Raw genomic sequence first — 22,863 nt, forward strand, 5'->3', positions numbered from 1 at the left:
ATTTGCATCGACAACTGTCGCTAAGAGAATAAAAAGTGACTATAGGCATTTGCCAGATGCCCTCTGCCAGATTTCTTTAAGCTCAACCAACCGCTCGCTAGGTAGAAATTATGAGATTGCAAGCTGATGCGGCTTGAGATCGAAGTTTGTGTGAATTAGCCATAGTATGAGATGAATTTGAATTAAGCGACGTACCAGCATACCGACGTTTTGCGGGTATGAGCGATATCTGAGAGTCATGTATAGTTTCTGCTTTCATTCGTCCGTCAACATTGTCTGTGGAGTAAATAATAATAAGAGAGAAATTTTCTACATACATATCATGATATAAAACTGATGAAAGGTCATGGTGATGAGAGAGGTCATTATGATTCAATACATTCAACATTCAATATTAAATTCAATGACATTAAATATCGTTACCAGGTCATCGAGACTTTTTTTATTTCGAAAATAACTGCATTAACCACGAAGGTGATTAGCGGGGTAAAGAATATACAATAGGTCTAAAAAGTATGAATTTAGGTACATTATATCTTACTTGCTAAGTTACATTTGTTAAGTAATTGGAAAAGAGATTTACAGTCGGTTTTAAGATTAAGAATGTCTTTCATAGTGTTTGAATATCCAGGTATCAACTGTTTGTAAGCGTCAAATTCATCACATTCTGTTAGCACATGTTTTATTGTTAGTAGTATATTATACTTACTGCATTTTGGTGCTTGGGTATGAGTAATGAGATGTTCATGAGTAAGTTTGCAGTGTCCTCACGAAGACGAGATAGGATAACTTGGTGAGATTTGTTGATTGATTGTGGGTTTCATGGGACAGTATCTTTTTTTATTTCTCCTAGTTTGCTTGTAGATGTCTTCTTTTTTTTCCGCAAATTGAGGGTCATCGATTTTAATAGTTGCTATATATCTGAGGCTGGAATTGATTTTTCTGCCAATGAAGGTAATTACACAGCTGTGTAAGCTCAAACCCATAGGAAAACTATTTTTGGTTCTGTTTGATAAATACTGTGTCATATTTCTTTAATCAATATGGCCATAATGTTGTTCGTGAAGTTTTGATGGATTGGTCTCAGTGAATTGAGTGAGTCAAATATTATTAAAGAGTGTCTGGTTTGTACTCTGAAAATGTATTTTAACGCTTGTAATATGTCATAAAGTTCGCCATTTAAGATACTGTATGAACTCAGAAGCTTGAGTGTCACTTCTGTTTGTAAGTTGTAAATTAATATGTCCAGTTAAATCTATGTTTCGGCTAATAATAACTATAGCTTGTATGTAACAACATATTATTTTTGGCTCCTCTAACAATCTTCTTTACTCTTGGACCAAGGACGGTTGACTACATAGGATAGTTCCATCGCCCAAATTTGTCTGTCACTGAAACACGCGGCTATGACGTAGGTGTGGGCATGACGAGCAATTATCGACCTTATTGTTACTATTAACTTTTACGGAAGATGAGCCTAATTTGAGATTAAAAGGTTTAAAACGAAAAATTTACTTTTTCTTTTTTTAAAATCCTTTTTGAAATGTTTCCAACAACTCCATTATTTTTCCTATAGGTATCAATATATTTTTCATAATATTTATTCCATTTTTATTCCAATTTTATTTTTATAAACCACTTATCTGTAGGCTTAATAAGACCTCCATAAGAGAGTTGCTGCACCCATGATGGTAAACTATAACTATGTTCACTAACTTTGTATGTGAAATTACCTAAATCAGGTAAACTATCTTTAAATTTTTTTGCTAAATACCCAGCGATGTATTCTAAGGCATCTTCTGTAGTTTCCTGCAAATCACTGACAACACAATATGAGGTGGCAGACTGATTAGAAGATGATTCTTCTTTATGTCTCTTAAGAGCTGTTGCAACAGTATTAGACATAAGCTGAGCAGCGATTCGAACATTCTGTCTCTGAGATTTTTCACATTCAATGTGTTTTTTTATTAATTTTCCAACACTGATTAACCTCTTGGTCAGTAAAAGCAATTAAAGATCCTAAAGGCTTTTTGATAATAACAGTACCATCCTCTAATTGAAAACCAACATCTAGTAGCCAGTTTCGTAAGAGTTTTCCAATTTCATCATTAACAATATGTCTTTCAAAAGGCCTTCACTAACACTAATCTTGGAAGCCCATTTTCTTAAAGATGATAAAGCAGGTAGAGGATAACGCAAATAATTTTTAAATGAAGGTAACTTTTCTTACTGTAATATCTCAAAGTAAAAGCTCTAGATATTTCTTCTGTATTCCAACGAACTTTCTTCTTTTTTTCAGAAAGAAGTGCAATTTGCTTTGTGGTTAACAATTTATTTAACAAATTTTCAGCAAAAATTTCAGATTTTTTTGGTTTTTTCTGAACATTCACATTTTTTGCTTTAGAATACCTCAACTGACTTGTTAAACTTTTTATTTTCATTTGACTCTTTTTCTTCAAACTGGAATGATCAGCTATTAATTTTTCACACTTGTTTAATAATTCGTTGTATTTTGCTTCAAATTCTACTTCAGGCTTTAAATCAATATTGTCACCAGCTTGTTCAAAAATTATTTCAGATTCAGTAATAGTATGTTCATGTTGATTAGATGCAATATTCAAAATATTTGAATCAACCTTTGTAATTTCTGCTACAAGTTGCTTTCTGTTTCTAACATCTAATCTACCTTCACGAGTAAAGACAGAAGGTGTGTCAAAGGTATGATTATATAAACAAAGTGTTGGAACTGCAGTTTTCTTAAAAGGCGTTTAGTAGGTAACCCTAAAATAAGTTACTTTAAAAAAATTTTATATTGATTTTGTTGCTTAATCATTTTACCTAATAATTCATTTTGAAGATCTCTTTCATAGTCATTGTTTGTAAAATGAACAGAGCATATTCCACTAGAATCAGGATTAAAATTATCAGCTCTTCTGCATCGCTTAACCCATTCAGCCCTTATAGTTTTCGACACTAAATCCTTTCCTTTTGGAAAACTGTGAAAAATAACAGGCATATTCTTGGTTTTCACACTCTTAAAATTATTGTCACAACCATATATGGCACATCTATTACCACCCATTTTGTTGATACAAGTAAATTGATATAGAAACAATAATTAAATAGTCTTTTAAGGCCGTTAAATCGCTAGTACAACAAAAGAATTGGCAGCAAGCACACCTATATTATAAAATAATAAGAAATGTCAACCACGAATCCCCACGCCTACGTCACACTCAACACAACGTATTTCTTACATTAGAGCATAGGACAAAATCAATCCTATCTGTGTCCTTGCTCTTGGACCACATTCTTGGACGTTTAAACTGACAGATGTGCATCATTTTGTGAAAATGATTTAAATGTGTACACTGTGTAAAACAAAAATATAGACCATTCATAATAATATCGTAATATTTAGCTTTTAAAGAAGAAGCTTGAACAAATCGATTTATTTTTGCTAGATACTGATCAGTTTGCTAGATATTGACAAAATTCATTTGTTTATTTATTGAAATCTGTCAAAAAAATTGACAGCTGACAATGTATGGGACCTAAACATCTTTTAAAATTTCTCGTGTTAACATGTTCCTATATTTTTGGGCGATTATGTTGCGCCGTTTCAAAATGACCACCATTGAATAATACAATTGTCTTAAACCCACTCGATCCAAGATCATACTAAATGACAAAAGAGGTTTCAAATGATGTGTCACATGCCATATATTGTCTGTACCAAACACTAGACTTCACTTTTGTACTAACATACATACTTTTTTTATTAACACTATATCCTACGCTTACAATAATTTATTTAATTAAATTTGACAACAATCTTCAGTAAGCGAGATAAGTATAAATCGTTAAAAGAGCAAACCATAATTTCTCTAGGTTTTCAATCGCAATGGGACACCGATTCTCGTATTGCCAAATACTTTCTTTTATTTTTATGTGCTCGTATAAAGTTTAACTTACCAACAATTTCATCAGCAACTTCTTTTTTAACAACAATTGGACTGTTCTCCTCCTCAACGTTAATAGTTTCATTTGAGCTGGACACGTGATCGTTGCTATTTTCATGGATGCTTTTGACATCTTCTGCATCTTCGTCAGTGGACTTGGCTTCTTTGGGTAATTCGGTACTCTTTCCATGCAATTTTTCTAAAGCATGGTTTAACCTGTGTTTCTTAAAGGACTTGAGATATCTAAATTGCATTCCGCATACATCACACGAAAAGAGTTTATCAGCCGGAAGCCTTGCGCGGTGGTTTTGTTCGCGATGCTTGACGTAGGCTGATCTATACCTACAAATTAAAAATATTTGGCATTAAACATAAATTAAAAATAATAAGTAAACATTTGAAAATAGTAACTAAATATTCTAAATTATGTTTTAAAACTTAATCGAGTGTCATAAATAAAAAAGTAAGTGAAATATTTGCATTTTTATCGTAAAATTTCACGAACAATAAATTTTCTGATGAATGTATTTAAGGAAGAAACATAGACAAGCAAGGACATACGCACCATCAGTAGACTTAGATTTGGCCACGCATGTTATTCTGCACATTTATTTAAAACAAATATATTAGATTTGGATATTTGTTAAGAATATCAGCTTAAAAGTGACCTAAACTACATATATTTTGAATTCCAAAAGTATAAACAACCAACCAACAACCTATGTATTTCAGATGACGTCTTTCTTAGTTTTTAGGGTTAGTTTGAAATGAACAGATCAGGAGATTGATTATTTTGTAGTAAAAACACAAATGTTAACTGTAATAGCAGTACTTAATACATTAAAATAATTATTAATACCAAAATTCTATACTCTTAAGTCTTCTTCGTCATCTAATGGTTTGCAATAAACGTCGTCTTCTTCAGGGGCGCTTGGATCATTTTCGTAATGAAGGACGTTTTTGAAATAAGCCAGTTTCGGATCATTTTGCCATTCTTCGCCATAGTGACTTTCCAGTAGCTTCCTTGTAGCTATTTCATTTGGATTTATGTTAATGGTCGATCTTCCTTTTTTTAAAATACTTCTAAACAAACCGATGCTTGAGTTGTAGCTTTCGTCCCCTTAAACCAATACGACGGTATTTTGGTTTCTTGATCTTGCCAAACAAATTCTTTTTATTTTCGATATCTGAAAGTGCCAACTCTGCAGTACTTTGAATGTAGACAATGCTTCGGTTTTCTAATCGTAGAACTTGAAATCCATATTGGGGCGCTGCTAAGTTGTACTTTTATATATTATTTTAAAATAGTCCTCAGGTGTCGGAATAACTTGCATTTTTTTAAGTTTTTTCTCGCAAACACCCTGTCCGATGGCAAGAATGAATGCCCTATTTCAATATATTTTATGTTTTTTGGAGTTTGTATCAGCCATCGACTTGCCATGGATAAAATTATTTCGTTCTTATTCTGACATCCGTCACACATTAATCTTACGACACATATCTTATGTGAAAAATGTGGGTTTGTGTGTGCAAGTATCTTAATTTTAATCAGCATTTTAAATCAGTAGGTATTAGACAGCCTGTGATATATTGCCGATGCCACTTGATTCGAGCCCTTGCCATACTCATCCTCTGACCATACATAGCTAAAACAATTTTTCTTCGTTAATGGGGCTTTAGAATGTCCCACTACGATTGCCAAGTTATGTACATTAGGCATAAAGCATTAGGAACTTTAGGCAGCAGAAGGTTTTTTTGCAAGTCGAAGGATAAAGTCAATAATTCAGGCTTAGATTCCTTCAATAATGCAAAAAAGGCTTTTGATCTAAGCTTGTGAATTCTTTTAGCGGCCATGAGGGATTGCTTCACCGATGGTGACGTTTCCTTTGAGATTTTTTCAGTGAGTTAAAAACAGTGAGTCGAACACATGTCCGTCTGTGGCGCCTTAAATGAAATGTTGAATTTTCTATTAAAAATCATTCGAAAATATCCTTTATTACCTGTATCTTTGGTTTGGCATGAGCATTGAAAATTTTCCAAAGTTTATTAATACTCAGATCCCCTGATGCATACTTGCGCTCATTTCGATCCCTAAAGTAATGAGACTGTTGCATTTTATAGTTTTCATAAATTCGATCACGCTCCTCAGTTTCTCTTTATATAAATGCGTTCGTTTTCTCCTCCCCTTTTCTCACATGGAAGATTACTTTCCCCTCTAAAATTGTTCATTATAGTTTGGAGTCGGCCCCTTGTGATCCTCAAGGCATTAGTGTGAAAGTCTGTTGGCAGATGGGTAATTTGCCATCTGGACCTTTTATGAAACACTTGCATGCAGTCGTCTTATTACGATTGACTCCAGTTTTTGGGCGACGTCTGCGAACAGCGTTTAACTCTAGGACTTGCACTATAAAGGTGTCTAATTTAACTTTCTCTTCATTTTTATGAAAAGCTTTATAAAATGTAATCACATCCACAATATTGAGTTTTGTGTACTGGTAGGCTCTCCCGTCGTACTTGCCTGTTGGCATTGTAGGCGCCTTCGTTTCCCCATACCTACAAATAAATTATATTCACATTCTATTTTAGATATCTAGTAATTATATGTACTTAAATCATTTTATGAATATAAAAAACAATGAAAACTATACATGTTTTGCAAATTACATTTTAACAAAACTGCCAAGCATGTTGCACTCACGACAGATGATATTTTTTCTTCTATATAGATCTAAAAATATACTAACCTCAGCCGTTTTCTCACATAGGTGTGCGACTCTTTTTCTACACTTTGTAGGCGTTAATACTTTTGGTGTTGTCTCCATTTATTACTAAATTGCAAAAACTTTAGAGAACAATGTTCCTTTTCTCAGCTTTCACACTAGTATGAACGCCATTTTAAAAATCACCGACCACGTGATACAATCTAGCGCTCTGATTGGTGCAGAGGGATATTGGTTGTTTTGAAACCTATACGACCTTGGAGAATGATCGTTTTGAAACAACAACCAATTTTCTCCATTTAATTACAATGGGAGTTTGGTAGTTATGTTACGAAATTTATGCATAACTGGATGCGTCGTTTTACAAGGAATCCAGTGGCGTATTCAGCTCCGATTGTCCAGAAAGTGGAGATTGGTTGTTTTGCAAGTAGAGGTGTCATATAGTATTTATTATCATAGTACGTACATCAGCTAAGTACGAAATAATTATATTATTACTAGCTGACCCGGCGAACTTTATACTGCCTTAGAATTAAATATTGTCTCTAAAAAATTAACAGAAAATAAAACAAAAAAAAACACAAACATAATATGCATGAAAAAAGTTAAACCAATTTAATGCTTTCTGATAAACATATATTTGATACTGTACTAATTGATAATCGACATTTCTCGGACGTACTAGATGTAAGAGAATTTAGAGGTGCTAATATAGACTCCGACCACTACCTTGTAACAACAAAACTCAGGCTTTTTAAAACCTAACCAGGCTAAAATAAACGAAGATTGGTTTGATGAAAAATGTAGATCCATTAACCAACAGAAAAATGAAGCATATAAGAGACTTCAGCAGCGCAGAATGAGATCAAACCTGGAAGACTATGAAAATCTTAGATGAGAAGAAAAAAGGACGTTTAGAAGGAAAAAGAAAGAGTCATACGAAAACGCTCTAAACGAGATTGTTAACCGCCACAATAGAAAAGACTCGCGAAAATTCTACCAGAAGATAAACAGCTGCAGAAAAGAATTCAAACCCAGAATACCATCATGTAAAGACAGAGATGGTTCCATAATTAGTGACAAAGAACAGATACTAAACAGGTGGGCGAATCATTTTGAAGAACTGCTTAGCGATAGTCGTGAAGAAGATCAAATAGAAATTACTTTGCCTGAAATGGATGAAAACGCTCAAGAGCCGCCCCCCACCGAAGAAGAAATTAGATAAGCCATTTTAAAACTAAAAAATAACAAAGCTCCCGGTTTGGACAATCTTTATGCAGAACTCTTTAAGAATGGTGGTGACACCCTTTTTAAACACATGTATAAATTAGTAACCAAAATCTGGCAATGGAAGGAAACGCCCGCGGACTGGAAATTAGGTGTAATGCACCCTCTTCACAAAAAGGGAGATATGATGGTGTGTGATAATTATAGGGGCATCACCCTACTTAACGTGGCATATAAAGTATTGTCCAACGTATTGTACAGAAGATTGATCCCCTATGCTGAACAAATAGTTGGGAACTACCAGTGCGGTTTCCGACCCAATAAATCAACAACGGATCAAATCTTTACAGTCAGGTAGAATCTTGAGAAAACGCTTGAGTTCGGAGTCGACACCCACCACATATTCGTGGATTTCAAAGCCGCATACGACTCAGTCAACAGACAAAAACTTCTACAGGCTATGGTGGAATTTCAAATGCCGCTTCATCTTGTTCAACTAACGGAACTTACACTCACAGGCGTAGAGAGTGTAGTCAGAATCCAAAACGACTTTTCCAGACCCTTCCATTGTAAAAATGGACTAAAACAGGGAGATTGACTGCCGTGTCTCTTATTTAACCTTGCACTAGAAAAAGTAATTCGAGAGTGCCATATTAATACGAATGGCACCATCTTTAATAAATCTGTACAAGTGGTCGGATATGCAGATGACATAGACATTATTGCTAGGTCCACAGAATCTCTGATCGAAGCATTTCGATCACTAAGGGCGTCTGGACTTAGAATGGGATTAAAAATAAACGCACAGAAAACCAAGTATATGTATTGTACTAGATCAGGCAACCAGATACCTAGACTATTAATTGATGATCTGGAACTGGAAGGTATGGACACCTCCGTCTACCTGGGCTCGCTGCTGACCAAAGACAACAATGCCAGCGAAGAAATTAAAAGAAGAATAGTGCTTGCTAATAAGTGCTATTATAGCTTGAGGAAACATATGCCCCAAAACTACCCAGAAAAGTTAAAGTTACCATATATAAAACACTAATAAGGCCAGTGTTAACATACGGGTCTGAAACGTCACTTACACTTACACAGAACGACCAAGAATTGCTTAAACGTTACGAGAGAAAAATTCTAAGAAAAATATATGGAGGAATCCAAGAACAGGGTTTGTGGCGTAGGCGCTACAACTTTGAGTTATATAGAAGTTTTGGGGAACCTGAAGTTGTAAAATATATTAAATTAGCACGCCTTCGATGGGTAGGACATGTAATTAGGCGGGATGAAGAAGCAACGATCAGAAAAATTTTCGACCGAAGAGGACCAGTGGGAAGACGAGCCAGAGGAAGACCAAAACTTAGGTATCAAGATAACATAGAGGATGATCTAAAATCCATTGAAGTTAAAGCATGGAGAAGAGTTGCCAGAGGCAGGGGCGAATGAAAGATTGTTCTGAAGAAGGCTTTGGCTCATAACGAGCTGTAATGCCACTGATGATAATGATGATGATAAACATATTTTTATTTTTTTTTTGCGTTAAATAAAGTTAAAAATAAGTTGGCTTTGCGATTTGTCAATTGTTATTGTAGAAGCCAAAAGCACGGGAAATTGTAAACGTTTAAAACCAAATGGTACGTTCGTTGAAATAATTACTATACGCAGGATCAAGACATTATGTATTGTATTCTTATATTCTTTTGTATTTTTCCTTAATCATCGCTGTCGCAATGACATAATGTATTCATTAGCCTTTTCACAGTCAGTCTTGTTCCATTGCACAATCGAGATTGATTAGTGTTACGCAGCATAATGACAACTGATTCTACTTTTAATTGTAAATTGTTAGGTGGAAATCCAGGCAATTCCAATGAATTCAAAAACTCTGTAGGATAGTTGACTTCATTCTGATTTATAACTGTGTCAACTTATTTTAATGAAAACAACTTTCCTGAAAAAAAAACTAAGAGTAGTATATTCAACCGAATATACAAATAAAACTTTATAAAAATCGGTCAAGCCGTTTCGAAGGAGTGTGGCAAGTAACTCTGTGACACTAATAACTCTGTCACACTAATTTCGCTATTAAAAATAGGGGTTGGTAATATAAGGGTGAAAATTAAGGGTTGTATGTATTGTTTAATGCCACATCACAAAAAAACAAAAATAAAAAAATTTTGTCAAAAAAATTAAAAAATGTTTGGGATGTATCACCCTTACCTCTTAGGGGTATAAAAAATAGCTCTTCTTTTTAAATATAATGATTTAAAACATCTCTCCAGTTTTAAGCGGTTATTGTTATCGTGTCTAGCCACTAACCTTTCATTTGTGCCCACACCAACTCGATACCATTTAATTCAAGGTGGTAGGGCGGTGAACGAGGCACTTTTATCCCAGGATCTTAAGCTATTTCATCGATATCAAAGTTTTTTAAATGTAACTTACGATCTGAAGCTACCCTTAAAAGTTTATTTTTCAACATATTAACTCTAAATGGAATATTTTTATCGACTAACCAATTCTAATTTCAGATATTCAATTAATCAGTTTCCCATTTCAGCTTTTCTCCAAGAGATTGAGGGAAGTTTTTATGTTAATCGCGAATGATACGTGGTATTGTCCATTACGATTACAGCATTTGTACGACAAAATTAATTTGATAAGAAGGTTATGGAGGTAATTAAAAAAGAAGTATCCAATATTACTAGTGCATAAGACTTTAAGTGATTCCTTGTTAATTGTCGTGTTGTGCAATTAATATTCCGACAAATTACAATTGTAATAATTAGAAGACTTCCGTTTTAAAAAAAGTTGTTATATTTTTAGGTTTTGTATTTTTGAAATACATAAAAAAGAGCAGGGACATGCTTGCATTTTTTGATGGAATTTTAAAAATTTTGAACTGTGTATTTATGTTATTTTTAGATTTAACTCTGTTTTATCTATGTTCTGTATCTGGTTTAAAGTTATTATATTATAAATAATTCTAAGAATAACAAGAGTAATTACAAAAACTATTCTATATCAGTTATCAATGCAAGCATGCGGTAAGAGGGAGGGACCCCTTTAAGGTGAAATGTAAATAAAAAATGGTCAAAATTAATTTTAGCACATACGATATATCCTGGTTTAATGGTAAATACTTGAGTAAAAAAATAAATATTTTTGAGCGGCAAATACGAAATTATGAACAATCAAAAAATGTTAGTAAGATAAATATTGCTAGCTACATTTTCACAGCAAACTTACCCATGTATCTAAGGATTCTAGTAAATAGTCCTGGTTTATTAGTGCAGATATAAGTTCACAATATTCCAAACACATCATAACTCCAATATAAAAAATTGTCTTATACCCTGAACAGTTTATAATTTAGCACTATTGTATTTTAGACGCAGGATGTATAATTAAGTTCAATGCGACGTGTTTTTTGGCTTGCAAAATGGTCAATGACGAGTTAACTAAATTTGTGGCAGTTGGATATTAATTGTTTTTCAATGGATAGCATCGCTTGAGCATTGAGTCGTTCTGACATCATATTCCAAAGAAATGTTTTTATCCTCTTAGATATTCTTCTAGTTTTGTCATAGAAGTTGTGCATGCAATCAATTAATTTTATGGACTCTGAAAAGAAATTTGTAAGATTGTTTTCTACGAAGATTTGAAGCAATGGCACAAGACCACTTGCCGTTCCAAAGTCAGTCCTAGCGAGTAGTACACATAACTCAAAGTTTAAATGTTTATTTTATTTAGTTCAAATTGCCTTGGTAACCGTTTCTCCAAGTTTGTATTTATGTCCAACGCTTTAAGAATTGCGATTTAGAATTTCAAACGCGAAAACATACTTTAGGTATTTGTTTACAAAATAAATCGTGAGAAAGAATTTCTCTGAGTCACTTTTCGTCAGATCAACGAGGAGACCGGTCGGCGAAGCTGTGCGATTCGCTGATCGTTGCCGGCGTTTTTAGGCACAAGTAGGGAAACAATTAAATATCTTGTTTTTATTGCACAATAAAAAACAGGAACAAGTTCTATCTCCAACTTTGTAGTCTGATTTCTGCATTACCAATTCGGAATCTGGAATAACTCAGAAAATAAAACTTACAATGAAGTAAAAAACTTCTCATGTATAATGATATATATATATATATATATATATATATATATATATATATATATATATATATATATATATATATATATTATACAATTTAAATTATCAATGTGACACGAGGTCGATGTTAAAGGATTTCATTTCAAGGGAGCGACAAGGGACTGAAATTCTCCCTTTGAACATTGGATAAAACGAAAATTTCATAAACGAAAATCAAAACATACTTAGTTATGTAGCTTCGTGCATATCGAACACAACAACTGCAAGCAAAACACAATGTGAACTATCCCACAGTTTTAAATTCGTTAGAACGGCCTGGACTCCCCTCTCACAATTTACGAATAAAAATACGATTAATGAATAATATCATTCAGGCAACGATCATCGAGACAAGGGATAGTACAAATGAGGGGATGTATTGGTCCCACTTATATAGACGATTTCAACGGACTTACCATTTGGTGTTAAGCATCTACAATTTTCCGTGCGTTTGGCTTTTGCAACGGCGATAAACAAATCGCACGGCCAATTGCAGGCAGAAGCACATCTACATAAAATTGGTGTCAAAAACTCATTACTGCTTAACCTATGATTCTTTCGCGCATACAACATAACTTCACTTTTAGCAATTGAAGATAAAGATCAATTTATATCACTCTGCATTTCTTGACCACAGTTAAAAGCCAAATATATTTCAAGTAAAGTTACCATATTATTTTAGAGCTAATTAAACTAAACATCAGTAGGTGGTAAATTAGCTTCGCTTAATGCCAATAGTACATACGCACACACACACACACACACACACACACACACACACACACATATATATATATATATATATATATATATATATATATATATATATATATATATATATATATATATATATATATATATATATATACACACACGAAAATTTTTACATATCATAAACATTTAATATCACACACTGAAATAAATATATTGGAGAGGAACTCGCCTCGATAAAATGATTACCCAGTGCAATAATGAAAGTGAAACAATACCTAATTAGTTCGCATCCCATCGTGATGTTCCCACACCTAATTAGCACCCAGTTTTCTACGGAAAAAAGGTAACGAACTAAGAACTAACGCCGCTAATTACAAAGTCTAACGGTATGAATCATGTCTGCTTAAGAATAAAAGTATGTTTTAATTATAATTCTAGAACGCGAACTATTTGATTATCTAGCGAATTTGTAGTTATTTTTTGCATTTTTATATTCAGGGGATTTTAAAAGCGGCAAAAAGAATTAAGTTTTAATTAGTATAATAAAAAAAATTAACAGTTTCTAGTATGTAGCTCTTATTCCAAGATAAAAATTTATACAAGGAAGAGAAAAGAAAACAGCATTTTTAATATATATCTTATGGTATTTAATGGATAAAAATGATATAGAATATATCATAGATATAGAGAAATGTTGACATCAGCATTTGTGTGTTTGCCAAAGAAAGTGAATGCCAAATAGTGCAGTGACTATTGAACCATAAGCTTAATGTCACATACCTTGAAAATTCTTTTGAAAATTATCCACGCCAGAATTCACTCTAAACTGGAGCTGGATATTAGTGACACACAATATGGGTTCCCCAATAGTATGAGTACCAGAGAGGCACTATTCTCCTTCAACGTGCTGACGCAGAGATGTTTAGATGTTAACCGTCCTCCTAGATGAAAGAGATTTAAGGCTAATAACAAACCTCTATTACAATCAGCGAGCAATAGTACGAATTGAAAAAGAGACATCTGAAGAAATGGAAATAAAGAGAGGAGTCAGGCAAGGCTGCATATTATCACCTCTATTATTTAACGCTTATTCGGAAGAGGTAATTCGAGAAACTCTGGAAGATAAAACAGTCAGCATAAGAGTAAATGGAGTCTTAGTTAACAACATCAGATATGCAGATGATACAGTAATAATAGCCGATAGTTTACAAGACCTGGACATACTCATAAGTAAAATAGTAAAAGATAATGTCAAAAAGTCGAAGTTTATGAAAATTTGTAAAAACGACCATAATACTAACGAATTCTTGATAGTAGAGGGCCAGCAGATCGAAAGAGTAAAAAAGTACACTTACCTAGGAACACTTATAACCGAAAATAATGACTACACTGCAGAAATCAAAGTCAGAATCGAAAAAGCACCTTCTAATTTTATAAAAATGAAAAAGGTCTTACGTGGCAAAGATTTAACACTAGCTCTTAAAGTCTAACAAAATGTTACGTATGCAGTGTACTATACTATGGAGTGGAATCATGGATGTTAAATCTAGACATAATGAGACGACTTAACGCCTTTGAAATGTGGACCTGTAGAAGAATTATAAGGGTTTCCTGGGTAGATAGAGTTACGAGCAATGAAGTACTGAGAAGAATAGGTAAAGAGAAGAAAGTTGAACTTAAAATTAAAGAAAGAAAGCTACAGTATCTCGGACATGTAATGCGGGGCGAGAAGTATGGCATCCTGAGACTCATAATGCAAGGAAAGATAGATGGCAGAAGAAGCATCGGAAGAAGAATAATTTCATGGCTTAAGAACCTGAGATAATGGTTCGGATGTAGCTCAAAACAACTATTTAGAGCTACTGCCTCAAAAACTAAAATAGCTATAATGATTGCCAACTTCCGTAGCGGAGATGGCTCCTAAAGAAGAAGATAGGTCGTAAATAATGTAAAACTAAAATATAAAGAAAACCAACATAGCCCAAGAGATACCCAAATTATAATTAAATCACATAAATGTGATCCACTCCAGTGGATAAATACTCCAGTCGTCAGGATGAAAATGACAATGTATCTCTAAAAATCATACGAACAAGCTGAATTTTGCTGAGAATGTTAATTTTGGGGCCCCAACAAAGATGCAAAAAAGTGTGCCACTCCTACCCTTGGGCTTCTTCCTAAAACCCCCTCGTGGAAAACGGAAAACGTCGAGGAGTACCAAGAACCTGTACGATGTAGAAAAAATGGTTCAAACAAGAAATTTAACTGAGATAATTTTGTACAATAGAATATTGCTTTATTGGAAGTAAAAAATGATATTTTTTGTGGCGAGGTGATGTTTGACATTAAGCCGAGGCACAAAAAGTAATCTTTACTTCGAATAGAAAATACTATTCTTTTTAAGTCGCAAATAGTTTTTATGTTACTATGGTTACTTCTATTGATTGTCACTTTTACAAATAAGAAAACTCTAAATTTTGCGCTACTTGTTAAGTTTTCTGAACGTTTGTGTTTAAATTGTCATCCAAAAGTACGAGTATTATGTCTGATTCCGAAGATTACACGGCATCGCGTATTCCTCCAACTATTTTGTGTACTCCAAAAACTGAAATCGAAGGATTGTTGCCTACCAAGTCCACTACATTGACAAAATAAAACAAACAATAATTATATGTCTTTTTATCAAACCCAACAAAGACAAAACTCTCTCATCGTCTTATCCACCCATTTCGATCTTGTCTTGGTACACTAGATACAATAAAAAAATTTTAATAAAATCCTTTATAAAAAGGTATATAAAAACCCAGTCGGACAAAACGTTTTCGGAATAAATATTCCATCATCAGTGTCAGGTTAATACATGAATGTAGCCACTAAATATGGGGGTAAAAACCCTTTAAAAATTACTAATTGAAATTTAGTTTACATTATTTCTTGTATAAAATTAAGATGGTAAAGTTACCGTTGGATTGGTAGCATGGCGACATGGGGTTTTTATATACCTTTTTATAAAGGATTTTATTAAATTTTTTTTAATATATGGTATACAGCCAACTACAGGAACTTAGTTTCCTTGTAGATACAATAAGTCACAACAGATATCCAACTAAATTTTTCTAAAAATAAATATTTAGTATGTTTTTTCTAGACCTTAAAGGCGCTTACGACTGTGATAATTTAACAGTGACGCATTCAAAATTATGCAAACTGGGGTTGTCCACAAATTTATCGGCTAATATAGTAAATATTTTTAGTGGATAGTTGAACTAAAAACCATGAACTAACTATATCCCCAGAAAAATCTGCCATTATGATATTTACAAGACATAGAATACGTACGCTTGATAGTCTAAACCTGTCAGGATATGTAATCAGGATAATGTAGTCAGGATAATATCTTGGTATAATCCCAGACCCCAAATTACTATGGTCCAAAGGTGTCCAATATGTAAAAAAAAGATGTGAGAAAGGCATCAATCTCCTTAAATGTGTCACTTGCAGGAGATGAGGTGCTGATCCCAAAGTTGCATTGATGTTTTACAGGACCTACGTGCGATCAATTTTGGATTACGGATGTGTGTTATACGGATCAGCAAGCAATACATATTTACTAAAAATAGATCGGATTCAGTTTAAAAGTTTGAGATATCAACCCTGGGTGCTATGAAATCAACACCATGCCCTCTGTTACTTATTGAAAGTAATGAAATGCAATTAGAAAATCGTAGAAATTTATTGACAACAAAATATGTATTAAAATTAAGGGCCAGAACAAGCGGCTTATTGAGTATGCTGTCTGAATTATCCATACAAAATTTAGTAAACAATTATTGGAAAATAAAAAATTTACCACCATTAGCGGATGCCTTTCTAGAAACCAATGATTTAGAGGTTACAAATTCAACAAATTTTATTACACCATTCGTAAATTAGAATTTAATACGCTATTCAAAAAACCAAATATTATATTTCCGAAATATTCAGATTCACATCAAATAAATAACAAGTTGTTGAACATATTGAGTGAATATTGTTACGATAAATATACTGGCCTAAATTTTATGACTAATTATTCTGTTTTGTTGTAGAAATTTCGGTGGAAGTCTAGAACCAAAATTATGGTGAATGAGCCCGGCTAAGCTTCTCGATCTTTCGATGCAAGACAATGCGATCTTTCGATGCTGTTCTCGAATATCAGGATTGCTTATAAAATAACCGAACTTTGATTGAAGAGGGCAGTTAATTCTGAAGCCCCGCGGCCGCGATATTTATTGTTACGCTCGCCTAAATAAATTATGTGTATTATTCGTTTAAATAAATTGATATAAATTATTGTGCCTTTTAATGAATTAAGATAAGAACAAGACATTATAAATTAAATAGACATTGAAATAAATATCATAACATTGGTGTCAAAAGTGGATATAAAATAAATTGTGAAAATGACGACGATTTATGAGCTCACAGTGACGAATTTAAGAAGACATCTCGAAGACAGAGAATTAGCTTCTACCGGAAAAAAGGCTGAGTTAGTCCAACGACTAAAGAACGCTTTGCTAGAAGAAGGTCTAGATCCAGAGACTTATATATTTGAAGATGCTGTCCTCTCGTCGATTTCGAAAGTTTCTTCTGATGTAGCCAAAGTTTCTGGTGATGTAGCCAAAGTTTCTGGTGACATCGCATCATTGGAGAACAAAGTTTCTGGCGATATTTCGAAAGTTTCTGGTGATATCGCATCATTAGAGAACAAAGTTTCCGGCGACATCGCTTCTTTGGAAGACAAAGTTTCTAACGAGATTTCTTCGCTGGAAAGCAAAGTCTCTGCTAATATCTCTTTGGAAATCTCTAAAGTAACTTCTGAGATGTCTGCCCTCGACGATAGAATGTCTTCGTTAAAAAACCAAGTTGCTGCCGATATGTCGGCCTTCGAAGAAAAGATTAAAGAGATGGAAAGGAAGATGGAGGAAACAGGGACAGCAGAGAGAGGAAACAATCCAATTACAGTGGAGATAAAAGAAGACGAGACGAAATTTAAGTTGGAGACACGGCCGAAATTTGAAGGAAGTGGAGGTTCTATTCATGTTAAAGTCCCAACTTTCGACGGAAAATCATCATGGAACAACTACATGAAACAGTTCGAATCAGCCGCAAGAGCAAATGGATGGTCTGAAAAAGAAAAGGCTGTAAACCTGACTATCGCTCTTCGAGGAGATGCCTTAGATGTGCTTCAGACCATAGCCGTAGAGGAGACCGATGATTTCGAACAACTGAAGAAGAGGTTAAATATGCGATATGGCCACGAACATTTGGAGCATGTATATCAGTCACAGCTTAAAAATCGTAGACAGAAGAAAGATGAGGCTCTTCAAGAATATAAGGTAGATATTGCCAGATTAGTACGATATGCTTATCCAACAGCTCCCGAAGACATGATGGAAAAATTGGCCGTTCAAACGTTTATTGATGGTCTTCGTGATCATGAAATGCAGAGAACACTGCGATTAGCTCGTCACAAGACGCTGGTTGATGTCCTATCCGCCGCCCTCGAATACGAGTCAGCTACGCAGGCCTCTGGCGGGTACAGTAAAGTTAGGACTGTAAAAGAGGAAGGAGATGAAGATAAACTTGACCAGCTCGTTAATATGATGAAAATTATTACATGCAAGAAAACGAAGACCATAAAATCAAGAAACTCACCATCAGGAAAACCAGAACGAGTCGGCATTAGGGGAGCAGCTTCGACCCGGAACTTTTCCAAAGACCCTCTTATACTAATAGCTTCTTTGAAATGTCGTGAAGATAGTGTATATGTAGATGGAGAAATAAATGGTAAAAGACATACGTTGTTGGTGGATACGGGAGCGACCAGAACCATTATACGCCCAACAGTTATAAACAGCCGAAAGAAACTGTTACCAACGAGGTTACGACTTCGGACCGCTACAGGTGAAAATGCCAACATTCATGGAGAAATCCAGGTACAATTGGGAATTGGGGCAGAAAAGTTTGTCCATACTGTTATAGTTGCTGACATCGAAGAGGTTATATTAGGAATGGACGTAATGAATATGCATGGATTCCAATTGGATTTTAAGAATAAGGTAATCAGAGTTGGCAACGAGGAGGTATTTCTCCATCCACATAATGACAACACTGTGCAAGCAGCCATTACAGAAGATACAGTCGTGCCTGCGAGAAGCGAAACGATCATAGTAGCGCGACTACAGGGAATTGTAGACGAAGGGAGACCTGTTATGATGGAGCCTTGGAACCACGACGATGAGGTTGGCCGTGGAATCATAATTGGAAAGGAATTGGTGACTTCGGCTAAGGAAATTCCTGTGAGACTTATCAATGTCAACGACTACCCAGTGACCATAAAGAAAGAGACAAAAGTAGGAACTTGTGTACCTGTGACATCCATAATCCGTCAGGCGACAACATCTGATAATTCCAACGATAAATTCGACCAAATGGTTGCAGTTGCAGGACAGTCTCTAAATCGGATGGAGAAAAGGAAATTAAGGGAATTTCTTCGGCAGTATCGTGATATTTTCGTACTGAAAGGAGGAAAGACGGGAAGAACTACGGTTGTTAAGCATAAAATTGATACTGGTAATGCTAAGCCAATTCGTCAAACAGCTCGACGATTACCACAGGGGAAAAGAGAGGAAGCTGAAACGATTGTTCAGGAAATGAAGAAAGACGGGGTGATAGAACCTTCTACGAGCCCATGGGTCTCTCCGGTGGTCCTAGTTAAGAAGAAAGACGGAACGACGAGGTTCTGTGTGGATTACCGTTTACTGAACAACGTTACCAAGAAAGATAGTTATCCTCTGCCTCGGATCGATGACACATTGGACACATTGGCTGGAAGTAAATTGTTTTCTACTTTGGATTTGAAGTCTGGATACTGGCAGGTAGAAATGGACCCAGTAGATAAAGAAAAGACAGCCTTCACCACAGGATCTGGATTGTGGCAATTCAACGTTATGCCATTTGGACTCTGTAATGCTGCTGCGACATTTGAGAGGCTTATGGAAAATGTGTTGAGAGGGTTATCTTGGAAAACATGCCTGGTTTATTTGGATGACATAATCGTCTTGGGAGAGACATTCGCAGATCATTTGAGTAATTTAGAAAACGTTTTTAATCGACTTAAAGCTGCCCAATTGATGCTAAACTCCAAGAAGTGCCAGCTATTTCAAGGTAGAGTCAATTATCTGGGTCATATAGTCAGTAAAGAAGGAGTGGCCGTGGATAAGGGAAAAATCGATTCCATTAAGGAATGGCCAAAACCAACTGACAAACATCAAGTGAGAAGTTTTCTTGGACTATGTACTTACTGGGGTTCTAATGGGGTAGTCAAAGGTTCCAAGATCTGGCTTACCAATTGGAAACACTTTCCACTGAAGCCAATAAAATAGATTTGAAAATCAATATTAGTAAAATCAAGTCCATGAGAATAAATGCAAGGAACAACACGCTATTTACTATCGACAATATGCAGATTGAAAATGTGGAAAACTTTACGTATCTTGGAAGTGTCATAACAGAAAACGGAGGTACAGAAGACGATATTCGTATGAGGATACGAAAAGCCCAACAAGCTTTCAGCACGCTCAACCCTGTTTGGAAATCTGGCGAGTATACTACAAGGACAAAGATCCGAATATTCCGATCAAATGTCATGTCTGTTCTACTCTACGGATGTGAAACCTGGAAAGTGACAAACACCCTCACAGACAAACTGCAGGTCTTTGTTAACAAATGTCTACGAAGAATTGTTCGTATATTCTGGCCTAACACCATCAGAAACGACGATCTGCTACACCTGACCGAACAAAAGAGGGTACAAAATGAAATTAAGTCCAGAAAGTGGGGTTGGATCGGTCACACACTCCGAAAAAATAGTTGCAGTATCGCAAAGACTGCCCTAGAGTGAAATCCCCAAGATAAAAGAAAAAGAGGTCGCCCAGTACAAACTTGGAGAAGATCCATCATGGACGAGATAAGAGGCCAAGGAAAGTCTTGGAATGAGGTGAAGGCCTTAGCGCAAAATAGAACCCGATGGCGCGTTTTCACTGAAGCTCTATGCTCCACTTAGGAGTTCAAGAACCTTATATATGTACTTACTACCGGAGGTTTATTAAGAAGTTTGCAGATATCGCTAAGCCATTAACGCGACTTACAGAGGAAGCAAGAGAATACCGCTGGGATATAGACTGCCAAAATGCCTTTGAAACGTTGAAAAAGCATTTAATAACAGCACCAATTTTAGGGTATCCACTGCCAGAAGGAGAGTTCATCTTAGATACGGATGCAAGTAATGTGGGAATTGGAGGAGTGCTGTCTCAGATTCAAGGAGGACAGGAACGAGTTCTCGGATATTTTAGTAAAGTTCTTTCAAAACCTGAACGGAATTATTGCGTCACGAGAAGAGAACTTCTGGCAGTAGTGAAATCAGTAGAGCACTTCTATCAATACCTCTATGGCAGAAAGTTTCTAATCCGAACCGACCATGCCGCCCTTAAGTGGTTGATGCAGTTTAAGAATCCAGAGGGTCAGATAGCCAGGTGGATCGAACGACTCCAAGAATACGATTTTAAGATTGAGCACCGGGCCGGAGTTAGCCATAGAAACGCTGATTCTCTTTCCAGAAATCCATGCCCAGCAGAGTGTTCCCACTGCAACAAAACGGAATCCAAGGAAGCAGCAGTGCTAAGAACGACGATTGTCAACGACGACTGGACGCCTACTAAGATAAGGGAAGAACAAGAGAGAGATCCAGTTATACAGAAAATCCGAAAATGGAAAGAGGAAAACCGTCGACCACCTTGGCAGGAAATATCAAACCTATGCTCAGTAGTTAAGACGTATTGGGCCCAGTGGGACTCATTTATCATCGAAGATGGCTTGCTCAAACGAGTCCTGGAAAATGATGACGGTTCGGAGAAGAGAAGACAGTTGGTGATCCCAAAGAGCAGAATAGCCGAAGTACTTCGTCAGTTACACGACAGTCCATCGGGAGGGCATTTTGGTGTAAGGAAAACCCTTCAGAGAATTCGGGAACGGTTTTATTGGATGAACAGTTCCTACGATGTAAAAGACTGGTGTAAGAAATGTACTATTTGTGCCACGAGTAACGGGCCTTACCGAAAAAGGAGAGCTCCTATGAGACAATATAATGTTGGAAGCCCGTTTGAAAGAATAGCTTTGGACATCGCTGGGCCATTTCCAGAAAGTGAAAATGGAGGCAAGTACATGCTGGTAGTAATGGATTACTTCACTAAGTGGGTCGAGATTTACGCACTTCCAGACCAGAAGGCCGCCACCGTTGCAGATAAGTTGATCCAAGAATATATCAGCCGATTTGGAGTGCCTTTGGAGATCCATAGTGACCAAGGCCGGAACTTCGAAAGCGATCTATTCCAAGGAATATGTGATAGACTAGGCATGAAGAAAACAAGAACTACCGCGTATCATCCGCAATCGGATGGTATGGTAGAACGAATGAATAGGACAGTTGGCAAGTATTTGACAAAGATGGTGTCCGATCATCAGCGAGACTGGGACCAATACCTTCCGTTCTTCACAATGGCCTACAGATCTGCTGTTAACGAATCAACAGGCCAGACACCAGCCAAAGTCCTATTCGGACGCGAAATGCGACTAACTTGTGATCTCGAGTTTGGATGTCGACCTGGAGAAGATGTAGCAGGTGAAGATTATGTGATCGAATTACGAAGAAGAATGGACGATGTACATGAGTTGGTCCGTTCCCACCTTCAGATCGCTAGCGACCGAATGAAGAAACGGTACGATACACAAGCCGAAAAGGGTTGCTTTAAGAAGAACGACAAGGTCTGGCTCTATAACCCCAAGAAGCGAAAAGGTTGTTCTCCCAAATTGCAGCAGTTTTGGGAAGGCCCATACCTAATTATGGAGAAGATCAACGATGTCATCTACCGAATAAGCAAGATTCCGAAGGGAAAGCCGATGATAGTACACCATAACCGGCTGGCGTCTTTCGAAGGTGACCACGACGTAGATGAAGAAGTGGAGGTAAACCAAGTCCAAGACG

General features: G+C 35.8%; 1 protein-coding gene across 1 annotated transcript in view; it reads right to left on the minus strand.

Moving 5' to 3' along the window:
• LOC140439513 (uncharacterized) overlaps positions 1-22,863 on the minus strand; it is a 268,238-nt gene that overhangs the window by 20,389 nt on the left and 224,986 nt on the right. Inside the window, exon 7 of the mRNA XM_072529480.1 lies at positions 3,976-4,304. Within this exon, the coding sequence (XP_072385581.1) occupies positions 3,976-4,304 (329 nt within the window). The remainder of the gene's footprint in view (positions 1-3,975; positions 4,305-22,863) is intronic.

The sequence above is a fragment of the Diabrotica undecimpunctata genome, chromosome 4, assembly GCF_040954645.1.
Source record: "Diabrotica undecimpunctata isolate CICGRU chromosome 4, icDiaUnde3, whole genome shotgun sequence".
Taxonomy (NCBI): domain Eukaryota; kingdom Metazoa; phylum Arthropoda; class Insecta; order Coleoptera; family Chrysomelidae; genus Diabrotica; species Diabrotica undecimpunctata.